The following is a 26508-nucleotide window of genomic DNA, read 5'->3' on the forward strand; positions in this document are numbered from 1 at the left end:
AGAGGTTGATAAAAACTGTTCAAAAGACAGATTGGGAAGATTTTTTTTTTCATCCAACATTTTAAAAGTTGAAGACAACTTGCGAGTTTGGTAGTTTAGCAAGAAACTTGAAGTCAAATCGGTATTTCGCGAGCCACCTAAAATGATGTGGCGGGCTGGATCTGCCCTCCGGGCCTTGCGTTTGGCACCTGTGTTTCAAACGAATAAAAAAAAAACACCACCAAATTAATTTTCATGATTTTAAACTTTTAAGATGTTTTTAAGTAATGCTGCTTGGTTAGTATTTTTAAATAATGTATTTTCTTAATGAATATTTTATTAATAGGCTTTTATTTTGCAAGAGAAATCGTAATCAGGGTTCCTTGCAAATCAGGTATACCTTGCATCCAAATTATGCGGAAAGTGTACAACTTGACAGGTGTGCAAGCTAGTCGAAAATCTATCCCTAGTCGCCCTCTTGCTAGATGGTGAGACAAACTACAGGCCTTGGGCTAATTAAACTGGGTCCCGGACAAACTTTGCAAACCATAACTGATGAACATAAAACTTTTTGAGGATGCAGGATGGCTGTACACACACACACAGGCTGCAAACATGGGGGCGACACTGAGAAGGACCTTGAAGAAAACTGTCTCAATGAAAGGGTGTGTACAAAATACTATGTCCTGGTACTTCTGTGAGTAACGCTCGAAAATAATTGTGTGCACCCCTGATTATAAATAAGAACCTGGGAATGAATGTTGGGAATCTGTAAAGACATATAAATACAGGAATATTTAATCTGCTTTCATGATGTAATAGGGTTAGGTTGAGAGCCCCAGTATGTTATCAAATTGGACTCTGGGCAAAATTCTTAATTGTCTGTTTATAGATAAGCTTTGTCAAGAGTTCTGAAGAAAGTATTCAAATTATTTTCGTGCTTTATTATTTTTCAGCCAGTTTTTTATACTAGCCACCAGAGGGCAATCTCCCGGTAAAAAAAAGACACAAGACGACACTATTGAAGTACTAGATATCAATTTTGGGTTTGAACTGCTATTTTACTTGCCACGAGGGGCAATTTCCACCAGTAAACACAATCAGACATTTTTCTGCTGTGTTGGTACAGTATTCTAACAATCCGAGTGAGTCGGTGTTCTGTTGAAAATATGTTGGTGCTGCTCGTTTCTAAACTTGCAGACATGTTCAATCTATGTTGGTGTGTTGATGCTACTCTTGTTTATAAACATGCAGGCATGTTCAGTCTGTGTTGAAGGCATGACGTTGCTGTAACCAGGCAGCTTGGACAAAAAGTATTAAATGAAAACAAAAGAAAAAAAACAAATTCCATGTCCCATATCTGCGTAAATATCTACTGTTAGATCCTGCGTCATATAAACCTGTGCAGCTCATACATGAAAAAAAGAAAAAAAAATGGTGACATTTTTGTGCGTGTGATACTCTAGTACGGCTCATAACTGTAATCTGAAACATACAAGAAATACTTTTAAAAAAAAGTGTCATTATTTGCTTATGGTAACATGTAACCAAACTGTACGTTCTGAACCAAAATGGATTTAAAGATACAGTCGAACCTCTATATAGTGAACCTCTACAAAGTGAATCTCTCTTCATAGTGAACGAATCTTTACGGTCCCTTGCAAAACAGCTATATTTGACGTGTATGTAAAACCTCCTCATAGTGAAACTCCACATAGTGAATAATCTCTTCATAGTGATGCTATTAGTCAGTCCCTTGACAGCATCTACCTCTATATTGTGAATATCTGAACTTATCGAAAATTGTGAAGTTGTAAAATTGGGCGCACTGTCGGGATTTCCTCCCTGCCTAGCCGCTCTCGCGCGCCGCGACTTTCTCTTGCATTTTCACTTCGTCCGCCGTCCACTGCGCACGCGTTTCTCCGCTGGTCATCCCTCCGAAAATTCTAAGATGTCGGAATCTGCCGTGAAAAGTATGGATGCTAGATCTATAAGTCGGAAGCGAAAGCCTTTGTCGTTGGAGGAGAAGTGCGACATAATTCGGAAGTGTGCGAGTGGAGGCATACCGTGCAACCTCGTATTGACAGTTACTTTCTCCGCGCTGATGACATGCACTGATCATGTTTTATTATGATCATATACTGTATTCATTAACTATTGTTGAATAATAATAAAGAGTTTTGTTCAATGTAAAATGTTTTTACATTAGTTTTACCGCATTAGATTTTAGTGTTTAAACAACTTAAGTTGTTTAATGTACATTTATTTACATATTTATATTTAAAAAAACGTATATAAAATTATTTACATATTTATTAAAAAATTACTCACATATTTCATCAATGAATTCTGAACATTTTAGGAAAACCTCTATAAAGTGAATCTCTCTTCATAGTGAACTTCTCTCCTCGGACCCTTAAAGTTCACTATGTAGAGGTTCGACTGTATCATCAAAGACCTAGCAATAACAAAATCCTACACAACAAAATTTATTCTGGCACAGAGACACAGTAGTTACTCATTGTGACCATTTGTATATACTATAATAAAGAAAAAGGCCTATTCAAAACTGAGAATGCTGGGAAAGAGTAGCATTTCTAACCTTGGAGCTTGGGTAGTTGTTGAAGACTCTGAACATAGCAATTTCAGCAGCGATTGTCTTTCCAGAGCCCGTAGGTGCTCCCAGCAGCACATTAGTATCAGTGTGATACAGTGTGTGGAAGATCTGTGTCTGGATGGGGTTGAAATGAGTGAACTTATACAAGCTTTCATACTCCCGATGTCCCAAAGCTGTCACTGGCAGTGGCTGCAGGTCCAAAAGCTCTGTGGAGGAAATAATCGTAAATTGAATGATACATCTTTGGAAAACTAAACCTAAAAACCATATAGAGTTCTTATCAATCCTTGTTATTCACTGCTAACAGTTTCATTCATTTCAAAATTTGTCTCGAATGTTTTTTTTTTTTTTTTTTTTACAATGCAAAAAACTGTCATTTGTAGAATGAGATCCAGCCATCCATCTTTTCAAGAGCCGCTTATCCTTACAAGAGTTGCAGGCTTGCTGGTGCCTATCCCAGCTAACTTCGGGCAGTAGGCTGAGGACACCCTGAACTGGTTGCCAGCCATATACTAATATCAATTGTTTGTTTTAATTTCCCAGCATTCCTGTTGGGGGTCTGATTTCAGCAATCCCACACAGGTTTTATGTATGTTGTTGTGTACCCGTGTGAGGGGGGTGTCGCTCAGGCAAGATAAGGTTCTGGAAATTGATGATGCAGATGGCTTCGGCACCAAGCCAACGGTCAGACACTGCCTTGATGTAGTACTGAGAGGGTAACGGTTCAAAGATGGGAATGGTAAACACAATGTTCTGGGGTTCTCCTGTTACCACCTGAATAGAACAAGAAACATAAACAAGATCTCTGAGAAAGAAGCAACCATGATAGACATTTTAAATACTATAAGATCATAAATTAAATAGGGAGGATAGTTACATATTGTTGACTTAATAGCTTATATTTTCAAGTTATTAATAACCGTTGTCAGAAAATAGATATTATATTCGACTAATAAGTAGAGTTCAGTTGCTTCAATTCAATTTTTGTAATTACCATGAAGTGAGTAACTGAGAATCTATTGCACAGGCATAAAGAAAAATCCCCCCAATTGTTCACTAATAGTGATAGGATAATGGTTAAAAAAAAGGACCTGAACAATTAAACGCCGATTATGGCCCTTCAAACTTTGGCCAAAAATAATCTTGTCAAATGGCCGATTGTTTTGAATGTACCCGCAAGGAGCTACAAGCCAGTGCCTTTTTGTGCCGGTCCCAAGCCCCAAAAAATTGAGGGTTGTGTCAGGCACCTTATGTAGAACCTTGGCAAAATCAAATATATGAATCAAGAAGATATTAAAATATTGAATGCATAATAATAATAATGATAATAATAATAATAATAATTCCGCAGCAATGCAAGGAAGCTGAATAATTGACATCATGGTGATTTTGGTATGTCACTCCTTTTTCTGGGTAAAAGGAGAAGTACTAAAATGATATAATTTGTGTTTTCATGAAACCAACCTGCTTTTTCTGGAGGAGGAAGTATTCAGAGTGGTAGATATGATCATTGATTGGGTCCTCCACCCATAACCACCATGGCTCACCCACAGACCCATGTACCTGAACCACGAAAAAAAAAAAAAGGTGAGCTATATTAGATACAGCATTGTCTTCAGATTAGAAGGGTGCACAACATAAAGGGTCGTCTCCATCCTTTGAATGAAGAACCAAAATTGAAAATATTATCTGAAGGTAGCAAAAAAGTGAAATAATCAAAAAATAGAAAATTCTCAAATGAAAACCATAAAAATAACTCGGCCAGATTAAGAAATGAACTCATGCATCAAAAATAAACCTAATAACTTTTCATTCATGAAAATAGTACAATTTTGAAATGTCTCTGAATATACAATTCCAAGAAAAAGTATGAGCCATTTGGAATTACCTGGATTTCTTGGAATTTTTTTTACATAAAAGTCTTTTTTATCTTGGTTCCACATTCTGTTTTATTAGAGGAACATTCTTACTTTCACAATGAAACACTGATGAAGCACTGATAAATTAGCAAAGGATACTTGGAATTAAATAATTTTCAGACAAAATAACCAACATTATTTTTTGTGTATTATGTCATACAGTATATGCATTATCAAGCAAATGGTCATATGTAGCAAAGAAAATCAATGATGTAAAAGTTGATGAACAAACCAACGCTCAAATATTTAAAATATTCAGCATATTTACCTGATCACTCCAACGAAAGTCAGGTGTGACAATGAGACGGACACGTAGCACAGTTCGTGTGATTGGTTGAACACTGGCCTCCATTGTGATTGAAGGGATTTGATGGACACACTGTTTCACTGTTAACCCAATGTTTACGTGATGCAGCATGTGGCCTGGAAACAAAAAACTTTGCATTAACATACTAAGAAGCTCCACATGTGCCATGTTGATTTGCGATGCACTTCTTGCTGAAAAACTGAGGATTTAGGAACTTATTATTTCCAGTCATGCATCGCAATTTTTTTTATTGAAAAGTTTTGATTTAATTATTAAAGCAAACATCTCCTTCCTCTATTTGATTTAGACTATAGAGTTGTTGAAATAAGACTCAAAAAGAATAATTATTCAATGTAAGGGTAGCACCATGTTGGATGGAATAATTTCCAATTGCAGACTATAAGTGATGTTGAAGTGCAACTAATATGTTGTTTGCTAATACTGTACAATGAACAGCATCAGGTAAACGATTGGTGAGAGCGATGAATTTAGTCATAACATAGAGAAAATGTGCAACGGTCCTATAAGGAAGTGTACTGAAGTGTAAAACGTCTTGATGTGAAAGAAATTCACAAATAAAGAGATATAGAACATTGCATAACTCCAGATATACATTTAGGTGATGTCCTGATCATGGGTTACCTTTTTGCTTCTGCACATGAAATGAAATTGAATATGGAGCTTGTCATTGCTTAATGTTTACATATTGCCCCCTCAGTTTATAGTTTTCCTAATTCATATAAAGATTATTAATTAAAGTGGGGAAGGACCGCTAAACATGCATCACATTCCCACATATTCACGCTGTTGCAAACCAAAAAAACAAAATTATTACATTTAAAAAGTTTTTTTTTTACCAATTTCATCCTTCCTCATATCCTTCAGTTTATCCACAGTGAGCTTCTTCTCCTCCAGTCGATTCAGTACAATATGGTTCAAGTTGGAAAACTGACGGAGAGGGTGGGCAAAGCCCCATAGTCGCTTGTCAATGACTTTGGAGAGTGTAAGCAGTCGGTAAGTCATGGCCGGCCAACGCTTTCTTAGAGCAATCTCAAACAATGCTCTAACAATTCGAGCAGCATTCTGAAAAGTAGCAAAATCAGAAGAAAAGTAGACAATTATCATAAAAAAATCATAAAATTATTCATTGAATAGTTAGTTTCTTACCTGTGCGACGTATGAAAGGTCTGAGATGAGGGAGAAGCTGTCAACATCTCCACGACTTATATATGTCTGCAATAGAATGTTAACCTTGCCATAGCCGTTTTCGACTCCACCAGCCGCAGGTAGCTCACAGTAATTACACATCATTTGTTCCAGCTCCTCCATCTCTTCTTCACGAACCTGCCAACATGATTACCGAACATAAGAACCATAATCTACAAACACTTCATCTAGTGGGTAGATCAGATCACCCCCCAACTTAAAGATGGCAAATGCGACTGCAGGTGTCGGTTAAGAAGAGTGACCTTTCCAGTGGATGGCTGGCGAGGAAGGTACAGTACTGTTCCAAGGTCAAAAATTGCCTAGGGAAGGGGGGTGGGTTGGGGGGGGGCGTTCACATGAATGCACAAAGTCCAAACCAACCCTTTTGTATTTGTTTCGTATTTGCCTCACAGTATGATTCTTCCTTGGTTAGTACAATGTCCCCGCTAATTTTTTTGATGCGTCTGAGCACGAATGTTCAGACGAATGTGGTCCAAGTAACACTAGGAGACTTGTGTGACTATAAACTCCGTGAGTTTGTAGGATGGGTATGTTAAAAAATAAAAAAAAATCAAACCATCTTTCCATAAAAAAACAAAAAAAAAAACGACTGTACCGATTTGTACTGTTAATAAAAAGAGCCAGAGTTTGAAACAATCAGTTAAGGATGAGGAATTTTGTATTACTTTTAATGTTGTGAATTGGCCTTTATTGACTTGAATTGTCCAGAAATCAATGTAAGTAAAAATACATTTTGTAATTCAGACTCCTTACTTCATGTTATGCGAAACATTAATAATACATGTTTTGGGGGAAAAAAATAAACAAACAAAAAATTAAACTGTCAGATGATTGTAAAGATTTAAAAAGCAACACAGTTGTGTTGTTTTGTGGTGTAGTGCATGTGGTGTGTCCGTAGGAAATTACCGTAATGTATTTCTGAACCACAGCCATGGTGAACTTACCTTTAGTTGTTCAAATTCCTCTGCTTTAGAGACGATACTGAGGATGTCAGCTTCTGTTCGCTGAGAGTTGAAAAGTTCATTGAACGTCTTCATGGACAAAGGGGGAAAGAAATATATCAAAAATGGTTAATGACTTGAATATCCTTGCCAACTGTGGGGAGATGAATTCTTGCCAAGTTTCAGGTATATTTCTATACCTCTATAGTGTTGTATTTGATGTAAAAGTGGCTAGATGTCCTCCCCAAGTCAGTGGAGGCAAAGTAGCCAGTGCGCTCTTCAAAGCGGATCATCCTGGCTTTGTCCAGCTTCCTGCCTGACTCTATCACAAGCTCCTTTCTATATAGCTCTAAGGACGGATCCATCTGAAACATTCACAGACTTTTTTTATACTGAACAAATAAAGAGAACTATTTATAATCTCAATGGTTAGGATACAGATTGGACACATTCTTTAAGAACATTTGGGTAGGAAAATCTATCATATTTTTTACCCAGAATTATTAAATATACTCCAGTTTCCAAGATTGTGGTGACAGGGACAAATCTATAATTGAATGAGTTAACAAACCTGCAAGGCTTTGTAGTTGATACCATATGCAAGTGGATTAGCCCTCATGCGCACAAAGAGGTAAGTGTAACTAAGCCATTTGACTGCTTCATCCACATTGGTGACTGTACCCAAGGCAATCTACAACAGCAAGAGACAAAAGATTACTATGACTACAGGTTTCTGTCACCATCTGAGGGCCACTGGGAGGCTACAGCCAAGAAAGAAAACACAAATTCATACTACTCATCTATCCTTTTAACTTATTCTCATAATAGGGCTTTTGGATAAACGATTTAAGGGGATTGTTGAATGAGAGAAAGAAAAAAATAAATAAATCCCGCAACCAACCCTTGTGAGGATGCAGTTAAGGAATTGCATAGATTAAATATGTTCTCTAACTGTTTGACATTTACAGTAAGTATGAGATTATGTAACCGTTAGAGATATAACTTTTCCACGGACAGTTTTAATCAGATTTAATTTATGTTGTACACACTGTACCTTTATAGTGTTCTGAAAAAAATATTAACCTTCTCCCACACTGACAGTTGTGAACTTCCAGGGCTCAGTTAGAATGGTCAAAAATTGAAAGGCCTGAATGAAATATGTACTTTCACCATTACAAATTTTGGTATTTTACACATCACTCTTTGGTTGAAATAAATATATTACATATGCTAATTCTGCATTCAACTTCAAGTATTCAAAGGTTTGAAATTTTGTATCGAATGAAACCACAAACAAAATTAAGAAAGATAAATGAGCAATAGCATTTATCTACGGAAAATTTAAAGACTGACTGACCTCAGCATTGAGATTATCAGCCAGGCTGTCGAGAAACTGACTCTCAATGGGATTTTGCTGGGTGAGCAGAGTCAGGTAATGGCTGAGCTTGTCATGGGTGGTAATGATTGTACCTTCCCCGTACTTGTCAAACTGTGGTCGTCCTGCACGACCGAAGATTTGCATAACATCCAGAATGCCGAGATCCACCAGGGAACCACGCTTGGCATCATAAATCTGTGTTCCCTGGAAGCACAAGAAAAAGGAACAAGTACAACTCAAATTATTAGAGCAAAGATGACACTGTGTGGTTTACGAACTCCCTCTTTCACGAACGTTTCGACTTACGAGCGTGGACTTCGGAGTTTTTTGTCCCCCACACGCACAAATCTTTCATCTTACGAACAATCCGACGTGCCGGTCAGAGCGTTCGTACATTTATTTTAGTTTTGCTGCGTCATCTAAATCAAATGTTGACACTTGTCACGGTAACGCTGAATGCTATTGCTCTTACAATGTCACAGTCACTGTCTCAGTCACGGAGATGCCGATATGCTATTGGTCGATTAAGGTCACAGTCCCAGTCTCACTCACGGAGACGCTATTGGCCGGCGTTACGTCAATCACAGAAATGCCGATATGCTATTAGCCGAACGCCTTTATTTAGCTTGATGGCACAGCTGGTCGGGATGGAAGGAAGGAAAATGAGTGAAAAAGGAAGGAAGGAATGTGACTGGTTTATTCTGAAGAGCCACTTCCCCAGCTAAAAGGCTGTTTTCGCTTGTGAACATACAAGATCTTCTTTGTGTTTTGTAGAATACATTTTGTTTTTGCTCTCAAAAATATTTAATTTTACTTTTACAATTTAAGGTCACAATAAAGATGCAAAAGAGTATAAATAGTTTCTCTTGGATTTTTTTTTTTTTTAATATAACTAAAAATGTGGCATTTAGAAGGGGTGTGTAGACGTTTTATATCCACTGTTGGTTAAAAAAAAAAAAATATGAGAAAACAGTGAACCTTAATTATAACAGCATGGGCAGGCAGATTCACTCCCCAGGCCAAGGTGGCAGTACAGACGAGCACCTTGAGGTAACCTCTGGAGAACATGCTCTCCATTAAATTGCGGTCAGCCCGCAACATGCCTGCATGGTGGATCCCAAAGCCTTCTGGAAACATCTCCTTCATTTGCTTATTTCTGGAGCGCTGGATCTAAAATTTTAGTTAAGAAACAAAAATCACTTATTAGTAGAAAAAAATGAACCTTTGCATATATTTTAAAAAAAAACCAAATAATACAGAGTATATGGATTAAAACCAGGTAAAAATAAAATCACATTGAACTTGCTGTAAACATGTCACTCAAACACAGAGACTGAAATGTATTTATGACTGACAGGTGTGATGTGACCTGGTTGTGCTCAATGGGAGTCCTCATTATAGAGCTTAATCTCATTCCACGGACATCTAAACAGAGGTTAAAGCACACCAGGACCCCTGCACAATAAGGTCATAACTGCCAGCAGTTGAGTGAGAGTTATTGTCAAAATAACGGTCTGGATTAGATGTGTATGCAATGCTGCTTTCAAGCAACTGAAATGTACAGTATTAGTAAAAAAAAATAAAATAAAATAAAAAAAAAAAAAACTTAATCCATAGTATTCATGAAGAATAAAAAAAAAACCCCATCTATTTAGAATTTTCTGTTTGTAGCAAATTTTTGGGTAGAGAAATATTAACATGATCATTGCGGCACAAAATTTGTGGCAAAATACATTTATAAAGTACTGTTCATATAATACATAGTTAAAGGATGTGATTACATTTTGTTTTTCACAACCCCAAATACCTAACCCCAAGTTATTGGTGCAGTGAAAGTGTTGAGATGACGAAAGGGGGGGAAGTTCTCTGCCTGGTCTCTTGAATGATAGCAGAAAAGAATCAAAACAAGTCAACAAACACTTTAGACCAGGGATAGGGAACTCCTGCTCTTCGAGAGCCATATCCTGCATATTTTCAATGTCTCCCTTGCCTTTCACACTTGGTTCAAATAATCAGCTCATCAGCCAGCCTTGTGGAAGCCTGATAGCAATCCTGAACACACATCAAAAAGGGGCAGGATATGGCACTCCAGGAACTGGAGTTCCCTACCCCTGCTTAAGACATGCTCTAGAAACACTTTGGAAATGTAGTTCTGTTTTTCACATGACATTAACTATGGAATACAGCAGATGCATTCAAATATTTGAACATGGCATGCTATATTAAAGTTATAAGACATGACAGTAGTACAAAAAAAATGAGATTAAAAAAAAATCTGTACTGTCTGGCCTTATTGTGTCATTCTAATTTTACTTTTAAGACACAACCACATCTTATAAAAAAGAAGCAAGATCATGAGGCATAAATCATCCTCTTGCACTCCCAAGTACAACCTCTTGACTTTGTGCTGTTACAGTTGGAGCTTATGAATCTCGCTATCACTTTATGAGAATATAAAACTAGTTAGTGACAAAAAGTAATCATAAAAAAATACAAATATTGTAAAAGCAAAGTGTTCAGGCACAATAAGGAAGACAAGACAAAAAAAAAAAACTAAATAAATATGTCATGAAAATAGGAAAAGCCAACTAAACAAATGAGCTACAATTGGAAAGAATGTCTGTGACTGAATTGCCGAAAGGAAGTGGGATTTACATTCAGAAAAGCTAAATGAAAGCCATCCTTAACATAAAAAAAAAAAAAAAAAAAAAGAAAAGTTACAATAAGCTAAAAAAGCTGCCATGGACTATACAACTTGATGAAATTGACATTTTCTGATGAATCGCAACTCTGCCTTGGGAGGCTCACGATTCTGAACCTTTGTTTGGTGCTGTTTGAATGAGATTCATGAAGACAACATAATAATAATAATAATAATCTCAATATAGTGGCCTCCAGGCTTGCAAATAGTACTAAGGTGAAATTGATTGTTGTGCTTAAAAGGTGTTTGTAACACATTTTGGGGGTTTTACTTAAAAGTGAAAACAACAACAACATCAAAAATATATTGTGTGAAATAAAAACAGCAAAATGCAGCCTGGGGGCAGGAGTCTTCAGTCAAGTTTGTGCAAGAGAGCTATGTGAAATGTGGGCAAGGTAAGGTAATTGAAATGCTGCAGCAGAAGCTTTTTCTTTGATGTGTCAGTGAGTTACAAACTTGATACGAGGCCCTAATCTGAAGCGAGTCAGGCCTGATGTCTGCTGTGCCATGGCTATATCTGAGATGGCAGTGACCTAAGCTCCTGATCAGATCCCATTAGGCTCTGGCACTTGCTGATGCTACTGCTGCTGAGCACAACTGTCCGCAGATAACTAGCTGCCAGCTCTGGTCATTGTTGATCCTGCTTCGGAACGTGCAGAGAATCTTAGCTCACACTGGAGGTTCATTTACCTGTTGAAAATTTGATGAAAACTATTGAAAAACTATTCAAAAATTGCAATTAATTGCATATGAAACCAGCGGTCTTTTTTTAATATATATGTATATAAATTTGGCCTCAGTATTGTACATAACAAAGTGTTGAAATCACACTAAAATGTCCTTATTTAAGTCATCGAGACATGTTTTGTGTTCGCACCTTAAATTAAGTACCTAAATAGTTTGTAACATACCATATTTAAGTTCCACAGTCGGTGTTGGGTATACGGCATATGTGATTTCATATGACCTTTTGCCCCTTTCATGAGATCATCCTAGTGCACCAATGACTGCTAGGAAAACGTGAGTGTGTGTTTAAATTGCATTGTTGGTATGAGGTGATACTCAATTAGTGACACAACAAAGTGAGGACCCGGTGCTTTTCTCTGATCAAGTGAAGCTGATACTGAGAATGCAGCAATGAGTAGGAATGCTCAGAGATGGCTGAATAGAGAAAAAAAAATGGGGGTTGGTGAGTTATCTATGAGGATTTTTTTTTTTTTTTTTTAATGGGGAATGAATTTAAACTAAAAGTTTAAAATGTTGAATTTCTATGATAGGTGCCTTTAACATGCAAAACTGAATGCACGCTAGTTAATGGACTATATTAAATGGCACTGAATGAATATTTCAAAATGTTACATTTTCTGAAAAGCAACCTTGAGTCAAAATTTCAACTACAGTACAACCAGGAAAGAAAATGTTACATCTTTTCACTTACATAACCCACTCTTCCAAAGAAAGACATATACTATGTTACAAAATTCAGGATTTTGTATTTATTTATTTGATATAATTAGTTTGAGTGATTTTATGTGCGTGTGTGTGTGTGTATACCCCATCGACAAGAACAGAGGATTTCCGCACATAGTTAAGAATAATATAGATTCTTGATCATTTGCAGGGGAAAAAAATGCCAGAATTTTTTTTTTTTCGTTGCAAAACACTGTCTGTGGGTGTATCTACTTTGACAAGACAGTTAATCTACAGTGATTGAATTCTCCAAGTAAATGCCTGACATGCTTTTATGTGAGGCAGCTATGCGGTCTCTAAAGTAGACAGAGAGCATATGTTGCTAAATGGCTGAGTTGAATTTGTCGTTGGTTTTACATGATTTTGTAAGAATCAAAGAGTACAAAACTCACTGATCTAAAGCTGATATGTTTTTATCAAGGGACTGAGCATTGGGGGACTGAGCATTGGCTAGCAGCAAGCTAGGCAGCGGTATGTGGTGCAGCACTGTTATTTCACTATCTGCTGCCTTAATTTTGAAAGCCTGACTTTATCAGCGACGGAATGTTTTACACAGTGGTGCCTGAATGGGAACAAGCAGAATTAAAAAGGCTCCTCGGAGAGTGCATCCCTCCATAAAATGTGATTTTATATTCTTTTCGACAAGTGAGGTGTAAAACAGTTCAAGGCCGGTTAGATTTGAAAGTGGAACGATTCAATTCGGTTCAACTTAGTGCTTTGATTCGATATGGAATAACTGCGTTCATTGGGCTATTGTTGTGCAATTACTACTTTGTTGCCATTTTACAAACCATTGAACGTACTTGTCAGTACTGTAAATGTGCAAATTCCAAATTCCGACTAAGCCATACCTCCTCCAGTCCAAAAAAAGATTTGGTACAAATCTCGATATGTTTCAAAGTGGAATAATTCAATTTGGTTCGATTTAAATCTAAAAAAAAAAAACAAAGAACTATTTTGTGGCTACATTTTTGTTGTACATTTGTTGTTGTTTTGAAGTAGTGAATAAAAACTTGCATTGCGGATTACACCTTAGTGTCTGATTAAACACCTTCATAAACAATATAAGAGCGTTAACACTGAATTTGAGACACACAGGATTGCAGCATAAAAAAACAACAACGATGTTGGTGGGAAGACATCGCAAATAGTGTATGTTAACCACACCGGGCACTATTGCAGGACAAAAAGATGTTCTTTTTTTATTTTAAAGGATACATCAATGTTCCAAAATGTAAGAGTTTGCAATCAAAATGTTTCAGTATCATAGTTTGTAGTGTATTTATGGTTTCATTAACTACCAGTAAATCTAGAAAATTATAATATTTGGTGGAGCACGAATCATAGTTATCCACTATTTGCAGTTGAGTTTGGTTTCCTATCCCTTGAATTCATTGTAAATTATTGATATAGTTGAACTAGATGTAAGATGCAAAGACTGTACTCCAAAACTATTCTATCATTTTCTTTTTGTATGTGTTTATCCATATCTGTATTGATTTTCATGTATATGAGCATGCTATTCATTCATTTATCTTTGCTTTGTGGCTCATCGCCACTGATGAATGTAGCCAGAGCTGTTTTGAGCATGTTGACAGCCCGTCATGGATCTGACACAATGCGTGGACAGGTGGTGGACTCGTTTCTTAAAAATAGCAGCAAATGAAAGCAAAGACATATTAATGAGGTCTTTGTGATGATGATGTGAAATCCCTGGGGGGATATATAATCAGATGCAGTCAGTCTGCATTGGTAACAAAGTTAGAGCTGAGCGTCTGAAGAATACTCACAGAGATTTTGAAAACACAGACCTCCCCACATGGAAAGAGAATGCATATCAGATGATGAAGGATGACTCAATAATTGTCGATTCCTTTATGATTACTTGAAACTATTTTCTTTTGGATCATGCATTCTACTTTGAAGACATTTACAACATATGTAGTAGGATTCCATCTAGTGCAGTCACTTAAATGCCCCCCCCCCTTTTTTTTTGTAAGGGGGCTGTAAAGTAACAACGGTCAGAAGACACTGATAATGCATTGTAGTAAGCCAGTGGGACCACAGGGTGTCTCATTTCATCCACAGTATTCTTGGGGGTTTACTATTGAGACTAGAGACAAAGGCAGGGAAGCATAAAATTGTTCTGAATTCAATTTAAACTTGCAACTTGTAATTACATACATACATACATATTTTATATATATATATATATATATATATATATATATATATATATATATATATATAAAATCTCTCTCTCTCTCTCTCTCTCTCTCTCTCCCATCTATATATATATATATATACACACTGTACACATATAAAATTCCAACTTTCACTTGGGCAATATATGCACACCAGGCAGCTTTTGATAAGTTAAAATCTAAACAGGACATTACAATTACAATTTCTATTTTTCTAACATGATTTTGGCACAAAAAAAACAGGGACTAGTGAAGTTGGCACAATGTGAAAATACAACAAGAGAAAACAATAATGCAATAATGCATATCCTCTTGAACCTATATCAAATACACACAAAACAAAATATTTGTTATGTGTGTTATGTTAAAACTGGGTTCAGCTTTTTTTTTTTTTTTTAAGGTTCAGTAATTTTGAATTTGTACACCACAAAATATTCCCAAAAAATGGACGAAGAGCATGTTTCCCACTGGATTAGATCACTTCTTCTTTTAACAACACTCACTAAGAGTTTGGGACCAGAGGACATTAATTGCTGTGCTTGGAATTTTTTCCCCTACTTGCTTGATGGTGAACTTCAGATGTTCAACATTCTAGGGTCTCTGGTGTACCATTTTGCCTTCATAATGCTCCTTTATTTGTTTCGGGAGGTATTTTTTATTTTTTTTTTTTAAGTAAAATGTAATGCAAGCTACCACAATAGCTAGGCAGTCGACCGGTTGACCATGGGTGACACAATGACCACCCCTGACTAGACTAAGAGGCGCTATCACCAGTTTCTAAATGCTGTGGTAAAAATGTTTTTTACTTTGCATGGCTGAATTTTGAATTACATTTTATAACTGACAATGGTTTTCTGAACTGTTCCTGAGCACACATGACGATATCCTTCCCACAACGATGTCGTCTTTTAATCCAGTCCCACCCGAAGGGTGAAAGATAGTGGGCAGTTGCTGCTGGTTTTCAGCTCTGTCACTTCAGAACAGAGGTTTGTTCAGATTCTCTGAATCACTTGATGATACTTATCTTGTGAATTGTAGAGGATGAAAGATCTAAATTAAACTCCTTGCAATTGCATGTTGAGAAACATTATTAAACTGTTGGAAAATTTGCTCTCACAGTTCACAAAGTGGTGAACCTCACCTAATCCTTGTTTGTGAAAAACTGAGTGCTTTTGCCAACTTCCTACTAGAGGTGTCAGAAACACAGATTAATTACGATCAATCCATTACGGACATAGTTTAAGCGTTCATTTAATTTTTAATCTGTAACTTTATGCTTTCTGTATGATAATTAGATACGTTTTACACACCAGGAATTTTATGCTATAGGGTGTTGGAAGACAAATGAAGTGTGTATTGATTGGTTGTTATTGTGTTTGGCATAATCTAACATGCGCCTGTTGAGGTTGGGAGGGAAAGTTTAGGAGCAGAAATAAGATGTGAAAATGGAAGAGAATTTGAGAGCTGTCGGATGAATGGTAAATTTAACTTTAAAAGACAACCTGACAGGAAGAAAGTGTTATATGCATTCTTCGTAAGAAAAAGCTTGCTGACCACAGATGTAGCTGAAGTTTATCTTACCACAAAAATGGAAAGCACCCAGCTGTGTATGCAGCCACAGCTAAATAAAGCAACGAAGATGATAATGTGGTGAGCCATAAACAAGGGGTTAGCTGCTGTGGCGGTACGTCAGGGCCAGGCAGGGCCTCGGCATGGACTAACAAGAATTGACGTCGGGCTGGCGAGTGGTCAGGTGCAGGCTGGGTCGGTACACAGAAAGGCAAGATTGGTCGGCTGGCTGGCGGATAGTCGAGTACAGGCAGGGTCAAAACACGGGAAAGCAAAGCTAGTTGGGCTGGCGGATATTTGGGGACAGACAGGGTTGAGTGCTGGATAGCTCGGCGTGATGCATATAGACAGTCTGGCAAGATTTGGGAGAGAGAGACGAGCTTATATACTGAGCAGGTGATTTGCATGAGCTGTTGATGTTTAGTGCTGTTTGGCAGGGGAGTAGAGCAGATGTGGTAAGGCTGAGAATGAGGTGACTGGACTGGTGGAATGTGACAAGACGGGGTTATTGAGTTCTTCCTTCCCCTTCAGGGAGCTTTGTTCATGGGATGCTGCTGTGTATTTATGATGTTCTGTATATTTATAACTTTCTGTATGACATCTTTTCCACCCGTGAAGCCCTTTGAGACTGCTGTGATTCAGGGCTGTACAAATAAATTTGACTTGACATGGTCAGAACTAAAGGTAGCAGCCAGGGCAGCACTTGAGACTAGTCTCAAATATGCCAGAAGGGAAATTGGTACAGGTAATTACAAATCTTAATTAATTTCTCAATTTTTTCAATCCCTTAATAACACTAGATCCTATTGTACCAACGCATAATAACCTGTTAAGAGTTAACCTGTTCACCTGTGGATAATTACAAATTGGTGTTTTTTTTTTTTTTTTTAAATAGTCCTTTAAAGGGACACTGTGTAAGATTTAGATCGTTTTTCATTAAAAAGAAATACATTAAATGATTAAAAATGTCAAAAAATTGCAAATAAATGTGTTCTCAACAACCAACAGTATGTTTTAAATATAATGGTTGGTCTAGTTATCATTAAATAATATTAAATTTAATTATATTTGGGGGGGGGTGGCACTTCTCTGGAGGCTGCCATGTTTGCTGCCATGAACGGACAATGGTAAATGTAGCACCTCCTGCTCCCGTAATGAAAATCCGGTCTAAACGGATGGATCTCACACAGTGTCCCTTTAACTTTCCCAAGTTTTTATTGCACCTGTCCTTTTTGTGGAATGTGTTGCAGGCATCAAATTCAAAGTGGGAAAATGTTTGCACAAAACAACAACAGCATTCGTCAATTTTAACATTAAATATATTGTCTTTGCGGTGTGCAGTATTTAACGGACAATAAGTTGAAAAGTATTGCTAATCGTTAAATTCTGGTTTCATTTACTTTCATCACAGCATTCTGTTTAATTGAAATTCTGGATTTTTATAATTAGTAGTCTGCTGGGTGAAAATATTTAATTAAATCAAAACCTTCCTAAACTAGTACTCAGAGCATTGAATAAAGTTCCAAAGATATGCTTACAACTATCCTTCCAATTTTGACAGAAAAATGTTACAATGCCTACCAACTTGCAACCATTATTTCTCTAATATACATAATATTGTGTGCAGCATATACATTACTTAAGCAGAAAACGTCACAGTTCGATTGTAGTACTAGAATGCTTGCACTCATTCAGCAAATGAAACATGGCAATCACCCAAAAATGTATCTGGAAAAAAATATATACTTCTGTAGCTGCCGTAACAGATACATGTTTGATTGGCAGCTTTTCAAACTCCTATGATAAAACCAATTAATTTAAACTGCAATAGAAAAAATAGAAAAGTAATTTCAACTTGGTCTTTTCAAGCTGGATAAATAAACACTAATTCATATGACTGACCTTAGAGGTGCTTTACTTTTCCGCATATGCATATTGAGGATTAGCGCACCTATAAATATTAATGTGGGGCAATTTCCAGAGTGCAAATAAGCGTAGCTTTATCTCTGTGTGGGCTTAAAGTGGAATCGCCCTGATGCCCCTTGCTTCACAAGCGCATGCCCGACCAACAAACACTAATGGAGTAGATAATACTCATTGCGCTGAGCTTGAGTTGAGGTAATGCAAACTTTGTGCATATGAAACAAACTGAATTGTATGAGCATATATTTCAGGAACAGTTGTGACAATTGCTTTTGAAAATCAGCTTCAAAGACTAATCAGGCAACGAGGCACATTTTTAGTCGACTGACATAATCTCCTGTCTCTGTTTCCAGCTTTGGAAAGCAAGAAAAGTGATCTGATTTGTATACATATCCTTTTTAAATAGAGGGGAGATTAGAGACACATCAATCATGGCTCAGCCCCAGGGAATGAAGGAAAGAGGTTACTAAATTTATCACACTGGCTTCTGCTGCAAGTCATTTAAATGAGAATTTGTGCTCGATTGACCATCCTTTGTGGGACAGTAAAGCTTCACCTCTGTGTAGTCACACATTAATTAACTACCAGTCCACAAACATTCTTTTTCTCCAATGTGTGTAAAAAACATAGGCCAGCATACATGGAGAAGTGCATTCGAGCATGTACGCACGCACATACTCATGCACAAGCACATACGCACACGCACACACGCACACACACACACACACACACACACACACACACACACACACACACACACACACATAAATAATAAGATGCAATGAAAACATATTGCTTGTAATAATGATTTGTACCTGTTTTTCACACTGGCCGTAGTCTGGACCATGGTCTGGTTGAAAGACGCATGTTTCTCCATGGTTCTTAGCCATCTCGATTAGCCCCATGGCTGTCCTCACAGTAGCGTTTCGAGCATGGACAAACACCATTACCTGAGGTATTAAATAACCTATTTAAAAAAAATGGCTTGCCTGTAACGAAACAATCACCTATAAAAGTAATGTTTCCTTCCCATTGAAATAAATGGAAATGCAATCAATTCCAGCCTCCAAAGTGAACTTATATTTACCTTGTTATTATTGGATTGGTTAAAATAAATACTGTACAGTAGACCAGGGGTTGACAACTAAAGTTTGGCCCAGGGCCAAATTTGTGTGTAAGAGGCCATAACTGAGGCTTGTCAATGTGTTTGTGGCCTCGTTTTTCGTGGTTAAGGGAGACAGAAAACCCTCGGAGAAAAGTGAATTGCACAAAATAGGATTAATACCCCTCCCCACGGACATTGTACTTCCATTAATAAAGTGTTTGATTTAGTAAAACCCCCCCTACTAATTTTTCCCATTCCCAGTGATCTCCTAACCATAGTATAGAAGTTGAAGACTCTCTTTTTGGACACAAACTTTATCTTTCTTTTTCAACACACTGCAATAGTACAGCAGTGGGTGATGACTGCTGCTCACTAACCCCTCCCCCACCCATTCCCACATGGCATTGCAACTGTTCTTAAATGGCCAGCCACAGCCTGTGTTGTCACTGTTCAATCAGCCTACGCCCCATTGCCTTCCCCACATGTAAATCGATGCACAGTTCGTCACAACCACTGGCACACAGCCTCAGAGTCGTGTAAACCTCTTGCCAAAAAGCTCTTATAAAAAGTCAGATGTACAGTAGAGGAGCAATGGTTTAGTTTTAAGCAAACATATTAAATGCACTAAAGTTAATTAATCAATTACTTTAGTACTTAATTACTTATTAAAGTACCTGTAATGTATGAGGTAATTCTTTATTTTAGTATTTAATTAATTTACCATGAGCCATTCGTACATGCTTCTTCCACCAAGCACTTGAAAATGTTTGAATAAGATAAAACAAATAAGTGTATCCGTGGATACTGGGTCAAATGGCTCTTTGAATGTTAAAAGTTGCTGACCACTGGTCTAGGCAAAAGAAAAAAAAAACAAAAACGGAAAATATGTTGTAGTTAAACACCTCTGATCTTGAAAGGGTGAAGAAATTACCTGATGACCAGCTTTGACTTGTTCAACAACTTTATTGTAGCAAACTTCCTCCATGTCATGAATTTGTTGGATCTAAGTGGAATAGAAAAATCACAATGAATATCTGTTTAATTCGAGTCAAGTTCTGTTCCTATTTTGAAATTTAACGGTTAGTTAATCAATACTGTTATACAATCTGTGCAGTGACTTCTGTTTGAATCATCCCTTGGGGAAATATGTAATAGTTGCTGACATGAGAGGTGTGCTGTTGTGAAATACTACAGTATATTTTCCTCTGCCAGTATAGCTACAGGACACATATGCTAACTTGATAAAGTATAATAAAATAAACACTAACAAAATGGTTTGATAATAATTGCAATCAGTGTTCTTTTACCTTGTTAGTAGTTTTGATGCCAACAAAGGTCTGTCCGAGCGGCACAGGTCTGAATCGACTGTCAAAGAAGAAGAGCCCAATGTATGGGTTGACATGCAAAAAGGTGGCAACATCTAGATAGTTAGGAAGAGTGGCAGATAATCCCAGAATCCTAATCATACTCTGGGTGGACTCCACCTGGAAGGAAAAAAAAAAAAAAAAAACATTTATTTTTACGGAGCCTCTAAGTGATTTTTTTTAGTGAGTTTTTAAAAATATGTTTCCATAATGAAAATGGCTCTCATTTTAACATAAAACGTTCTACTTATGATGATTAACTCACGCCTATTGGGGTACCGGTAATTTATTTATTATTTTTTTCTTTCTCTGTAATAATAATTATGGGATTCTGAAACTATAAAGAAAAACAATTTATTGATCACTGTATTATGGTCTTATACCTGTCTGATGGTCCGAGCCACAAGGCTCTCAAGTACTGGTCCTCGATCTTCATGAAGAAGGTGAACTTCATCTAAGATGAGGAGACGTACGATCTGGGAGAGAGCAATGTCTCCCACACTCTTTCTTGTAACAACATCCCACTTCTCTGGGGTGGTCACCAACATCTAGTCATACATGAAAACATTTGATCATTCATCACATAAATTCATTTGAAAAATATATATTTATGTTGACAACAAGTGGTTAAGAAAATGGATGGATGTATATAAAATAGTGGCGACACATATGCGGAGGTCGTAGGTTCAATTCCGACCCAGGCCTTGCCCGTCGGTGAATTTGTATGAATTTGTATATTCAAAAATTCAATACACCTTTTTTTAATCAGGAACAAAAGAAAATCAACTAAAAAAAAAAAAATCGTGATTGAGAACTTGTTACCTTTTCCTGGAAGTCTCTCTATAAAGGCAGTTAGTCATCAAAAGTTTGTAAAGTAAATAAATCACCGCTGTTGTAAACCACTCATATATGCCTGAATCAAATAGTTTATCAAAATGGAGGGTCTCGCAAGCAGAGCACTGGCAAAAATGCTTCCTAAAAAAGAAAAAATATATAAACCTTTTTTCACCCGAACATAACACATTTTGGGAGATTTCAAGATGTAGCCACGGTTAAATGTTTTTCTGTGTGAAGATAAGCTTTCCATTTTGCCATCTGAGCCCAAAGCCCAGAACAAGAACAAGGCAGAAGATTGTTCAATCTTGCTGCCAGACTCTTCGCAACACCCCTAATTTTGTTCATTCAATTTCATCTACTTTGAAAGAACATCTAAGCTTTTGTACCCCATTACTGAATGATTTAACAAGGAGAGCATGTGTTGTTGAGGAAGCCCTATGCAGACCATGGCTTGTGGTAAAAAAACAAAATAAATAAAAAAATAAGAGTACAACACATAGTAAGGCTGACAAAATTGTTAACAATCATTAGAGGTATGCCAAAAAAAAAAGATTCACATATGAATAGGGAATCTCATTTACTATGATTTAAATCGATTTGAAATGGCATTAAACTGATATAGACGAAAAGCTATCGATACACTTTCTGTCAGCTAACCCTAACCAGGTCCGAGTACTTACATATGTGTAAATGAATGAAAATACTGTCTTGACTGTACTAAAAAATGTTACAGTTGTGATTTGATTCGATTGAAAACATCACTGTATTGATAATGAAATTAAAAATAAATCAATACACTTCCTGTCGGCTTCCGTACTACGTAGCAAGCGCTCTGAGCGATGATATCACCACGCCAGTTCTGGAAAGTCAAGCCTTCTTTGCACGACACACAAAAACAAACAATGGAGGAAATTCAATTGCCCCATCCTCATTGCAAGCAATCTTGTGAGACGCAGGAAAGCCACATGGCATTGAATATGAGTGCAGCTTTTCACTCCGCTGCTAACGAATGGAGTTTGACTGTCACGGATCTGGTGATTGTGTAAGCATTTAAAATGGCTTTTCTTAATTGCTGGTCCCTATCCTGTTGAAGTCATGACAAATATTTGTGCTGCCTTCCTACTAAACAGAATCTATTTAATGGGAAGGCAGCAGTTTTTTTGTCCCCCTCTTACGCACAAACCTTTCGTCTCATGAACCATCCAACATGCCGGTCAGTGTGTCCACACTATTTTTTTCGCTTTGCTGCATCAACAAAAACATCTTTTCTCGCATGTCACGGAGATGCGGATATGCTATCGGTCGATTAAGGTCACAGTCACGGTCAAGCAAGTCTTCTAAGGGCAAGACTTTCCTTGCCAGGGGACGGACCTCGGTCAACAACAAAATGGAGAGGCTTCCTCTATTATGGATTAAAGAAGGAAATCGCCGTTGATATGTTCTCGTTTAAGAAAAGTTCTCATTTAAGAAAAAAAAATTCTGTGGGTTCGTCTCTGCTCCCCTCCACCTCCACCCACCACCAGCTCAAGTCACGTCGCCCCAAAGGTAAATGTCATTTTTCCTTTGTTTATTTATATTATTTATGAAACGCAATTCATTAATATTGTAATGAAGTTAAACTTGAGGCAGCATCGCACAACAGAGTAGTCACATGGTGTGTCATTTTCTACAGCATGTTTGCCTTTGTTTTAAGGCTACTACAGTATATATACTACTATAGATACATACAGCATGTGTTGCCTTCATTAAAAGGCTTTTAATTTTTTACAGCTCCAGACATATTTGTTTTTTTGGTCCAATATGACTCTTTCAACATTTTGGGTTGCCGACCCCTCCCCTACTACAACAAAGGGATAGAAATAGTAGTTGCTGTATAAGGTTTATTAATTAAATTATTAATTAAATTATTAATTAATTAATTATTAATTAAATTATTAATTTGTCTCAAATATGTAAAGTATAAGTACTTTTCACATTAAAAAAGTTCTGGTACTCACACATGCATGAAAATTCCTGGGGGGGTTGAGAGTGGGTTTCCTACTTCGCGGATTTAACTTTTTTTTTCATTTTTTTTCAGGGTTTTTCAGTCCCCATTATCCGCGAGACAATACAATTTATAGCTAGCTTAAAAAAATAGCAGTTGCCCACATGTTACTTTTTTTGGAAAAAGGCATGTTCCTTACAAATCACAACTTAGTAAATAGATGAACACAGTTTCCCTTTTTTATTTTGTCTTGCAAAGTAGACTGAAGTTGTAAGATGGTTTGCACATCTATCGATAAAATTTGATTGAATCAAATTGAATCATCTTGAATTTTTTTCAAAAATCGTTTTGTATCGAAAATCAATTCTGAATCGAATCGAAGACCCAAAATTCTGAATCAAATCAAGACAGTCAAAGATTCACACCCTTAACAATCATGCTATTTATGTCATTTTTCAGATTATTCCAAAGGAACAGATAGCAAAAAAGACACTAAATAGCTTCTTCTGAAAATGTGTTGCAAAACTAAGAGGAGGATGTGTGTGTGTGAAAACATTTTAACTGTGCAAAAAAAATGAACATTTATGGAAAGGGTTATCTTCACAGATGTTTTTGTCAAAGCACTGAGCCACTTAGTGGTCACATGCTGCATCTGTGTGTATACGCATTAAAGAGTGCGGGGAAGGGCTACCTGTGTTCGTAGAATCTCCCCTTTGGTTAGCTGCATGTCGCCAGTGAGTTCTTTGACAGTAATGCCCAGTGGCTCCAACCGTTTACCAAAGTAGTTGGTCATCTCAGCTGCCAAAGCCTTCATTGGAGCAACATACACGATCTGCAGACACAAAAACCAGTATATAAAGTAAGAGAATAAATGAAAATGTTGGACATCATGGCAGAGTAAATTGGTTTGGGGAAAATGGAGCGGGAAGTTATTAAAATGCTGCTAATAAGAAAGTTTGGTAAATGGCACAATTCTAAATTCACTCATTAAGTGCACAACACTGACAAAGTATATGAAGTGCAATTCTGTCATAGACATGAGCATTGGTATAGAGAACAAAGCGTCTGTGTATCTTAATTATTTAGTTTCTGTTCTGTTTGACATCATGGGTTTAAGAGATGCATTGTGATACCATTTCAGTGGGCTGCCATCAACGGAATCTTCGAAAACATACAAAAATGCTGTTTTTAATATTATGATTCAACATTTTATGCATTGTCTTCATTGGGAAGGGCATACTGATATGATTTTTTCCATTGTGACTAGAGGAAATTCTTACTCGCAACTATTGTTGGTTTGTTTATTGTGTTCATTCTGCATGCACCTTGAATTCATCCTTTTTAATGACGCCACCAGGTTGTAGGTGTTGCCGAATCTCATGTAGGACAGTCAGCATGGCGATGTTGGTCTTGCCAGCACCAGTTGGGGCGCAGATAAGGAGGTTTTCGTTGGTGTTGTAGGCAGTCTCAAATACCAACGACTGGATCCTGTTAAGACGCTTCATTCCTTTGAAAACCAGTTGTCCAATCTGGGTCAAATAGCGGACACAAACAGTGGACAAAAGAGAAAAACTACAGAAATTGTTGGTACTATACAAATACTTAACTTAAGAAGTTAAAAAAAATCACATCTTTAAAGTATGTGGAGTTTTTGATTGACGACTACACTACAACTGACCATGGTCTAAAATTAAGAACAGAAATGTGTCAAAGTCATCTTTATGCATGACAATGTAACATATTTTGCCTTAAGAAATGTCTCTGCATCATGGGCTGCTACTGTATGAGCATAAAATGAGGGAAAGGTATGTGTGGCCCCTATCCTGCCCTGATCAGAACCTTTGAGCCATTCTTAAACTAAAGGTCTATGAGATTGAGAGACAGAAAATAGCAGCTCTGGGAGGCTTTTCTGACATCCTAGAAAGAAAGTCAAGAAGAATCTATTCAAAAACCTGCAAGTTCAATGGATATAAAAATTGCAAAGCTGCTATCAAATAAGAGGCCCAATGTTAAAATGTAACCTGAAGTGTGATTTGTTTTTGGATTGAAATACTCTTCATTTAAGCAAATACAACTTACTTAGGGCTGCACGTTTATGGCCATAATACTGATCAATATTGTATTGAAAGGTCAATATTGAAACCATGATTATTAATCATGATTATTTCATCATGTTGGCTCAAACATGTCTATTTATTGCCCTTCTTTTAAACAAGCAGTATATAAACAAGGCATCAAGGCTTGATACTTACTTACAAATAATAAAAATAATAATATTAAACAAAAAAATAAGGTAAATTATATTTTAAAGAAATTCACCCAATTCATGGCAAAAACTTGGCACAGACGGCAACACAGCTAACTTACTTTCTGAGTGAAAACCAATGAAAAATATGAAGCTGACTTAAAAGCAAGCAAATGATTTACTTTTCTGCATATATTCCTCTACAATTGGTTTGTGAAAATTTTCATATGAGGTTTACATTTTACCTCATATTATCTAATTCTGCAGATAGCTTCGGTTAGCTTTGTTGCGCTAAAGTCAATTCATTATCTTATGTGTGCTAGCTACTTTTACGTTGTGAATGCACAGGAATTTTTGAATGATGAATGAGTGTTATGTGTTATCTTACTTATCCATATCGAAACATCTTTGTGAGTGCCTAAACAGAGGAAAATTTAGCATAACATCTTTTATTATTTCCTCACAAAACAAAAGAAGTAAACAAACCCAAGAGCACAGAGACTTTATATATTTGGCTATTGTTCAAGAGAAAGAGGAAAAAAGAGTTTTAGTAAAGGTTGGTGCTATTGCATTTTTGTTTTGCTTGTTTGATGGCCATTCTATCTTTTTTTAGTTTTAGGTGAGGATTTTTTGTTTGTTTGTTTTAACTATGACAAAGACTAATGAGCATTTTCATCCCAAAAGTATAAAACTAAAATTACTGCTAAAAAATAAACAAATATATAAATGAAAACCGCC

The 26508-nt window shown here is 36.8% G+C and overlaps 1 protein-coding gene across 1 annotated transcript in view; it reads right to left on the reverse strand.

Annotated features, from left to right (window-relative positions):
• ascc3 (activating signal cointegrator 1 complex subunit 3) overlaps positions 1-26508 on the reverse strand; it is a 60446-nt gene that overhangs the window by 22124 nt on the left and 11814 nt on the right. Inside the window, exons 9-25 of the mRNA XM_088410516.1 lie at positions 24851-25054; positions 24217-24357; positions 21088-21252; positions 20648-20824; positions 20272-20343; positions 19051-19185; positions 9347-9538; positions 8348-8572; positions 7562-7681; positions 7191-7355; positions 6994-7080; positions 5990-6166; positions 5680-5905; positions 4784-4938; positions 4061-4159; positions 3202-3370; positions 2582-2802 (exon numbers count right to left, since the gene is read on the reverse strand). Of these exons, the coding sequence (XP_088266642.1) occupies positions 2582-2802; positions 3202-3370; positions 4061-4159; positions 4784-4938; positions 5680-5905; positions 5990-6166; positions 6994-7080; positions 7191-7355; positions 7562-7681; positions 8348-8572; positions 9347-9538; positions 19051-19185; positions 20272-20343; positions 20648-20824; positions 21088-21252; positions 24217-24357; positions 24851-25054 (2730 nt within the window). The remainder of the gene's footprint in view (positions 1-2581; positions 2803-3201; positions 3371-4060; positions 4160-4783; positions 4939-5679; positions 5906-5989; positions 6167-6993; positions 7081-7190; positions 7356-7561; positions 7682-8347; positions 8573-9346; positions 9539-19050; positions 19186-20271; positions 20344-20647; positions 20825-21087; positions 21253-24216; positions 24358-24850; positions 25055-26508) is intronic.

The sequence above is a fragment of the Hippichthys cyanospilos genome, chromosome 3 (assembly GCF_059441005.1).
Source record: "Hippichthys cyanospilos isolate Australia breed blue-spotted pipefish chromosome 3, RoL_Hcya_1.0, whole genome shotgun sequence".
Lineage (NCBI taxonomy): Eukaryota > Metazoa > Chordata > Actinopteri > Syngnathiformes > Syngnathidae > Hippichthys > Hippichthys cyanospilos.